The 8,041-nt window shown below is 50.1% G+C and overlaps 1 protein-coding gene across 1 annotated transcript; it reads right to left on the bottom strand.

Annotated features, from left to right (window-relative positions):
* Nucleotides 1–207: 207 nt before the first annotated feature.
* Nucleotides 208–7,786, bottom strand: LOC128972735 (uncharacterized). The gene is made up of 7 exons (XM_054388841.1): nt 7,724–7,786; nt 3,622–4,033; nt 2,590–2,871; nt 1,779–1,883; nt 1,524–1,652; nt 1,272–1,293; nt 208–439 (listed from the first exon to the last, which is right to left on the bottom strand). Exons 1-7 carry the CDS (start codon nt 7,784–7,786, stop codon nt 208–210), a joined length of 1,245 nt encoding a protein of 414 aa, XP_054244816.1.
* Nucleotides 7,787–8,041: the final 255 nt, after the last annotated feature.

The raw sequence follows: 8,041 nt of genomic DNA, 5'->3' as shown, positions 1-8,041 counted from the left end.
TATAAAAGCAGGTAGATAACCACTCAGCTGAGGGTTTCTGCACCAACAGGCAGGACCTCATTTGCCAAGGCCCAAGGAGGTTATGCAGTTGCCCTGGATTAAAGCAAGCAGTGAGACTGGGGTGTTTATCAGAGCAGAAGGCAGACAGGAGGAAGAGTTTCCTCTGGTAAAAATCTACCACTCAGTATCTGCAGCCCCACACAGCTGCTAGTGTGGAATTGCTGGTACTCCACTAAATTCTATTTCATACTCTGACTCCATTGCAGTCAGGAGGTTCTCATACTCAGGACTTTTCCTGATGCATATGCCATTGTGGCTGTTTTCCTTAGTGGTGGGAGTGTCATTGGATGTTGAAGTCTTAGGATTTGTCTCTGTGAGCAGGCACTTAACAGGGACCTCCACATCAGTTTCCAGTCTGGTGACATCTGCAGTGCCATGGCTGAAACAACAGAGAGACATTATTGAGAAGGATGATTAGTCAGAAGATTTACATCTTAGCCAAAGACAAGATCTACCACATAATCTGTGGAACAGCCTGATGTGTATTAATCTAGGGAGGGCTTGGGAGGCTCTGAAAGACACTAAAAAGTCACACTGAAGACTTACATACACAAAAAGAATAAACAGCTGACATTAGTACCATAAACACCCATGGCATTGCCATTATTATACTCACCAGAGTTACCAGCAGAGAGTCTAGCTCTTAGAAAGTAACTACCAGTAATAAGTGGGAAAATGGTGATGTGTGGGACTACAGATGGCTCAGATGTGTCTCTGAAAGCAGTGTGATGGGATTAAAGGCTGACATTAGGATAGGGCAGAAGAGGCATTCATATGATTGTAAGCAAACAGGAATTACACAAAGTACTACTTGGATAAGCACTGGGATGTGTTCTGAAAGAGAAAGGTGTGTGTAGGAGGAACTTATCTGGAGGGAAGAGCCTGGAATTCCTGCCCTTTGCTTTGTGAAATGATGGTGGGAATTCAGTGCAGAGAAGTGTTTTCCCAAGGCATCTGCCAGGCAGAGTAGAGGACCCTGAGTATTTTTCTCTATTCTAACACCTCAAAGAACTGACTTTTGCTGCCTCCTCCGCTGGCATGTTCGTGTTCTCATGCTGCTCACTGAACGGACTGCCAAAGTATTCAGGTTCTCCCCCTGTAAGCCAAAGAAATCCTTGGCTTCTCCCTGAGCAGAGAGGCTTTGTAGAAGCAAACATCCGTCTGATGCCCCCCAAGTGTTCTTGACGTCCCAGGTGAAAAATTGTACTCACAAAGCAACTTCATATAGTGAATCTGTGGGGGAAAAAGGATCAAAGATGTGCATCAACATGTTTTCATGTCACAGAAAAATCCCAGCTGTTCCCTGCTATTCCCACCTTCAGGAAGAAGCCTCCACCCTGCCTCTGCCTAGGGGAGGTCCAGCTGGGGATGATGGGGATGGAACCGCCCCGTCCTTTCCCGTCCCCTCGGACAACGGAAGCCCGCCTCCGCCCAGCCCCACCCGGCCTTGTGCCGCCGCTCACCCTCCTTGTCCCGTCGCCTCCGCCGCCACCACCGGCAGAGGATCGCGGCCAGGAGCGCTCCCAGCGCGGCCACTCCCAGCGCGGCCGCCAGCGCATAGAGGTGCAGGGGGTACGCAGTCCGCGGGGCACCTGCGGGCGGAGGCAGGAGCTGTAGGGTGGGGACCAGAATCTGGGCTGTGCCCCGCCGAGTCCTCGCTCCCCAGCGGAGCCCCTGGGCCGGGCAGCGCCCGGAGCCCCTTGTGAAGCTCTGCAAACCGAACGGAACCTGCGGCTGCAGCCGGAGCGCGGTCCGACCGCCGGGGCAGCGCTTGCTGGCAGAAGCACAACGCAAACCCTGGGCGACGAACTTGCTCCGCATGCCTGGGGCGACGGCAGGGAGAGCACCTTCTCAATGGGGAACTCCCGGTGTTCCACCGGTCCTGGGTGTGAACCCTGCGGGGCTTTCTGCCTCCATTCCTGCCCCAAAGCGCAGCAAGGCTCGGGGGCTGGTCCCCAGACAACTTTCGACAGCTTCGGTCTTGTGTTTTCACACCAGTCCGGTGTTTTCCACCACAATCTTGTGCTTTCCAGCACCAGACTCTACTCACCTGAGTCCCCAGGAGGCTCATCTGAAGCCTGAGCCCAGCGTGGCTGTGGGCAGACCTGCCAGGGCTTAAGGGTGAGGCCATGGTAACCTTTCCCAGAGCTGCCTTGCCCCAGCAGAGCTGGGCTTGCTCCTGAAGCAGCAGTGGGGTAGTCAGTGGCCTCTGCTCCCAGGTCAGTGACCAGCACTGCTCATCAGGACAGTTCCCTAATCCCTGTCTGCCGTAGAAGCCAGGGAAGAGTAAGACACACCAAGGGCAGGAGCTGGGCTCCCATCCAGTACAATCCTAGTCCCAGAGAAACACAGGGGACATCTACTTGACATCTGATCACCCTAAAGCAGGAAGGATGCCAGCCCCTGTGGTTTCCTTTCTGAATGGCACTCCACACAATTCATATTCAACATTAGTGGCTGATCCTGCTCTGGAAGAGGAAACTCCCTACTTGAGTTTTGTGGAGCAGGGATGAGGAGCTGGGGACTCACCTGTGACAGTCAGCTCCACAGCATCGCTCTGCTGCATGGTCCTGCCCCCAACCTTGTTCTCTGCCTCACAGTAGTACACCCCAGAGTCAGAGGGATGCAGGCTGTCCCATGCCAGCTCAGCCTGGCTGCTCAGGAGCAGAGCTTTGCCTTCCGGGGTGCTCCTGAACCAGCGGTAGCTGATGGGGGGGGACCCACTGGCCTCACAGGTCAGGCTGGTCCTGGCTCCTGCTGGGACCTTCAGCCCCAGCTCGCTGGCCCTGATGATTGGCTTGGTCACTGCAACTGGAAGACAAAGCAGATGGGGCCCAGGTCACACTGGCCCTGGTTGTGGTAGGGAAGGTTCCTCCTCCCCTTCATGGCAGTTCTTGGTTTTGCTTTCAGGGCTTTTCCAGGAGGAAGAGAGCCACCACTCAGTCACTTGTGCCTAAAGCCAGGTTACCTCTGCTATGGCATGTTTGCTATTGCCATATCACACAAATCCTGCTCTGTTGAGCGTGTGTCCTCACAGCAGCAAGACAGCTCTTTCTAGCACACACTGAGGGTGCTTGGGAAGGGGAGAAGGCAGATCTGGACAGCACTTCCTGAAGCACAAAGGTGCTGGCTACCTGCTCAAATCCCAACCCAGATCTGGATGTTAACTTGAGCACCACAGTTTAAAGTGGCCTATTGATAGATCCAGACTGGGGGTGTTTATTGACTGATCCCCCTTCCCTTGTCACAGAATCACAGAATCAATAAGGTTGGAAAGGACCTCAAGGATCATCAAGTCCAACCTGTCACCCTAAACCTCATTACTACTAAACCATGGCACCAAGTGCCACGTCCAATCCCCTCTTGAACACCTCCAGGGATGGTGACTCCACCACCTCCCAGAAGGGCTACCACAGTAAGGAAGGAGTTTGCCTCAACACCCAGCCCTGTTATGGTAGACAGTGTGGTGTGAGAGACAATTCCCACCAGCTCCTCCTGCTCCTACATGCTCTGTGGATCAGACTCGCTGCACAAAAAGCAGGACTTTATGGCTGGGTTTACCTTTGACAACTTTAACTGTAGTGGTCACCTCCTTTGTTACCAAGCTGTTATTTTCAGACCTCCAGGTGACTCGACAGGTGTAGTGTCCACTGTCAGGGATTTCAAGGCTCTGGATTAGGAGTGAGGCATTCCCAGGGCTGTCCTTTGGGACGCTGACCCGGTCTCGGAAGCGGGACAACAAAACGTGGTCGCCGGAGCTGTCCCTCCGGAAGATGGTAGAGCTGCTGTAGTCTCTCTCCAGGCTCCAGCTGAGTGTTTGCTGGGTGAAACCTTCAGAGGGCATGTAGGTACATGGTAAAGTGGTAGATCCCATCCATGTGCCCCTCACCTCATGGATGCCAGACAGGTCCAGGATGGCTGCAGGAAGCAACAGTTTAAGGGAAGAAAGAAGAATGCAGCAGAGGAGAACTTCCTTAGGATAGACACCAGGCAGTGGAAGCTAGCATGTGGCCACATCTTACATGTGCTGTAGGCCACAGGCAGCTAGACCAGGGCCTGTCCCCACTTCAGTGAGCACAGGGAAGTGAACAGTTGCTGTGACCTCATGGCTGTTTTTATTGCTTCTATCTGGACACTTGCCAGTTCTCAATTCCTTCTCAATACAGACACAGTCCTGCTCCTGGTGCTGCTACAGTCTGCACAAGACCTGAAGGAGCATCTCCTATTCCTTATCTCTAGCCCCAGCCTTTGCATCTACTTCTGCTGACTGGCTTTGATATGGCAGGCACAGCTCCATTCTTCAAATCTCACATCCCAGTCAGACACAGATCCTTGGTGTATCCATTTTGGAAGGTTTTTCATTTCTCCTCTTCCTCTTTTCACAGACACCCACCAAGAAGAGCTTAGTTCTTCCACCCAGAGTGGAAGCTATTTAGAAAATTGCTCAGGAATACCCTTGAGGTATTTGATGCACTCAGGTTCAGTGTGTTTTCTACCCAGTGTGTTAATCTGATCACAATTTTGTTTAAACTTCTCTCCCACATTGCTGTGTGCCATCAAATACCTGCCAGTATCCATGGATTCCCTGTGGAGCAGCTGCACTCTCTGTATGCCTGTTTCAACAGCAGCAGGGGTGGCTCCAAAGGAGAGCTGATTGCAAGGGATGAGAGAAATTCAGCAAAGTAAAAATCCCTGAGACAGCATTTTTAACAGAGGTGGCACTTAAGCTGGGATGTAGTCTTCCAGACAAACAACAGGAATTCTCTCACTGGAAGGAAAAGAGTGGGACCAGGCAAAAACCTGTAGGGCTGTGTTGGAGACTGGAAGACTGAGCAGAGGGATTTGTATTATCCATAATGCATGATAACAAGACAAAATTGAGATTTAGTTGTATTCTAGCCCATTTTCTAAACCAGTTGATCATCTTCCTTCCCAGCCTGCCAGCACCAGCTGTCCTGCTGTCCATGCAGGCAGGAGCCCTTGGGGATCTGCTCTGAACTACTGGCTCTGTTTCAAGGAATGAATGTTGGATCAAACCCAACCTTTTTGCTTTAGCCTTAGGGAACTTCAGTTTTGACCTAGATGTTTTGGATCATAACTGCTCCAAGCCAGTAAGCACCCTGCCAAGTACTCAAGTGAGCCACAGAAAGGGGGGCAAATTCTGTGGTATCCATATCCTTCTCCCACACTTTCCAGCTGTCTGCCCAGTGAGACTGCAGCTACTCTTGTAAGTGGCAAATTACCTGAATATAGCTGGAGTTGGCTCACCTCTACCCATTCCCCTTATCATAGAATGGCTTAGTTTGGAAGGGACCTCAGAGATCATCTACTCCAACCACTCCTGCTGTGGGCAGGGACACTTCTCAGCTAGACTCAGCTGCTTAAGTCCTCATCCAACCTGGCCTTGAACACCCCCAGAGAGGAGGTATCCACAGCCTCCCTGGGCAGCCTATTCCTGAGTCCCACCACCCTCATACTGAAGAGCTTCTTCCTAAGATCCAGTCTAAACCTACTCTCCCTCAGCTTCAAACCATTCCTCCTTGTCCTATTGCTAGGCACCCTTATGGAAAATCCCTCTCTCCAACCTTCCTGTAGGATCCCTTCAGGTATGGGAAGGCAACTCTAAGGTCCCTCTGGAGTATTCTGTAAGCTGAACAGCCCCAGCTCCCTCAGCCTATTCTTATGACAGAGGTGTTCCAGCCCTTGGATCACCTTCTCTGTACTCTTTCCAACAGCTCTGTGCCCTTCTTATCCTGCTCCCCTTTCCCCTCCTCCCCAGAGGGACAGGTTCTGTTCAGCTGCATTAACTCACAATAAGTCAGTTGAGTGGCAGGTCCCAGAAAGCTCCAAAGCTTTTTTTTTTTTTCCTAATGAAACAGGGAAAATCCTTCAGCCTGTTTTTTTAAATGCCAGGAGCAGCCCTGTGCTTCTGTGCACAACTTGTTCAAGCACTTTCCTCCTGTTTCCCCAAACCTTCCTCTGCCAGTGGCACATGTGCATATGGCTCATGAGCATAGGAACCAAAGCAGAGATTCCAGCATCAGAGAGCCAGAAGGTCAGGAGAGACCAAGGGAATCAGGTGTGAGTCCACACCTAGTCCCACAACTACAGCTCCTCTTCTTCCCAGGGCTGTGCTAGCAGAATGACAGTGATGCATTATTAAACTCTAGCAGAATGATTGTTCCAGCTTCACAAAGGCTGGTTTGGAAGGTACCACAGCAAAGCAGGTCCTCTCCAAGGGTCCTGAACAAGGCAGTTCTGTTCTTACTTTGGGGAGTGGGAGCTGACCTTCTGCCCAGCACTGCCACACTTACAAGCACCTTTTGGTCTCTGATACAGAGGAGACTCCTGTGAATCCTCAGGCTCTATTTTCCATACCAAAACAAAACACAAAAAGACTTTCCACACTTGACAGTTTTTAACATTAAGACACAATCATTCCAGATATTTTCCCTACCAACTTATAACTCTTTTTTTTTGTCCTTATACACTGAAGCATTTACTCACCACTGCAGCAGGTGAAAGCCATCATGAGGACCACTATCCACACAGCTTCTCCCATTCTCCCAGAACTCCAGGTCTGTCCTCCTTTCCCTGCACTTTGTCAGAGAGCCCCACACTCCTGGGACCAGGGTGCAAGTGAAGAACACTTCCCTTTCTTCTGCTCTTTGTCATCTAGGATCCTCTTTCTGAAACATCACGAGCCCATTTCACTGCTGATTTAGGTGGAGGGTAAAGGATGGACAAAGGCTATGAGGATCCTTCCAGTTCCATTGCATATTCCCTTGTCCCCACTTACTCCTCTTATCATTCTCTTGACCTTTCTGATGAGTGCTCTTTTTAGTATTTTCCATAATTGAGTGGGATTTTTTACCTTCTCCATTTTTTTAACCTTTTCCTTTTTTTTTCCTCATCTTTTCCCTTTCTTTCTCAGCTTTTCCCTTTTTCTTTTATCCCGCTCTTTCATTTCTTCCACAATTGCAGTGGAAGAGCTTTGTGATGACTACACAGTCAAGCCCTCAGCAGCAAGGGAAAGCAAACTTGAGATGTTTGTGAGGCATGAATTCAGTTCCCTCTGACTCGTGGGTGATGATATTGCTCAGCAGAGTGCTCAATACCTCTCTCTGTCATACCATGAGGACTCAAAACTTGGCATCCAGCAATGGAAAAGCACAGGTCTGAGTGCACTGACTCACCATGCAGGAGCATAAGGCAGAAACCAACTTTGCTGGTGCTCAATTCCATTTCCCTGGTGTCTTCTCCTGCTGATGTTACTCAGCTCTTCCACCACACAAATGCACCAACCTCTGCTGCAACAGACTCTCTGAGGGCAACCCCATTCACTTTCTGAGTAGGTCAGTCTGTGACCTGTGAAGTCAACCTTCCCTAGTTTTTTAGCCAAACACTGATTCAAACTTAGGGTGTCACCTTTACTGCTTCTTTTCTGTTTTAAGAGAAAATGTGCTCTTTATGATGACAGCAATACCCCTGCAAAACCTCCTGCCCAGAAACTGCCCAACTGCAGGTGCAGTTGTACTGACCAGGGCCATGGAGAAGGTGTCAGTGGCAGTGAAAGGTTACCAAGCTGGAGTCATCCACATTGAATGGTTTGCACTTAAGGTTTTTTCCTTCTGCTGGTGCTCAGATGGGCACTGCCTGGTACTCTCATTTTCACAGCATCACAAACTGTCATCATGTAGTCCAGTTCATGGGCAAAAGTCAGCATGATTGGTGCTCTGCATCACACACAGGCTTTTCTAAGGAGGTGACTTGGCACTGGTGGCAGAGGGACTTCAATTCAGGAGACCTTCTGGGTTGAAAGTACACCTAAAAAGTCAGTAATAGGTGTTCTGCACAGCGTTGAAAGCCAGCTAATCCAAGAGGATAATGAATTACAGAAGATAATAAAGGTGCAAAAGCAAATCTAATGACCTAGTGAATTCTGTTCTAGGCTTTTAACCACTCACCAAAGCACTTTTTT

This window comes from Indicator indicator, chromosome 17 (assembly GCF_027791375.1).
Source record: "Indicator indicator isolate 239-I01 chromosome 17, UM_Iind_1.1, whole genome shotgun sequence".
Taxonomy (NCBI): Eukaryota; Metazoa; Chordata; class Aves; order Piciformes; family Indicatoridae; genus Indicator; species Indicator indicator.
Note: the sequence above shows the minus strand (reverse complement) of the source record. Positions and strands in the feature narration are given on the sequence as shown.

Bases quoted from the DNA above. Each gene is read 5' to 3' on its own strand.
- LOC128972735 (XM_054388841.1), bottom strand. From the start codon at position 7,786: ATGCTGACTTTTGCCCATGAACTGGACTACATGATGACAGTTTGTGAT. The intron at 1,653-1,778 runs GTTTGCAGAGCT...CTCCGCCCGCAG, and splicing joins GCAGCCGCAGGTTCCGTTCG to GTGCCCCGCGGACTGCGTAC. The intron at 440-1,271 runs GTGAGTACAATT...CTGTTGTTTCAG, and splicing joins TCACTATATGAAGTTGCTTT to CCATGGCACTGCAGATGTCA.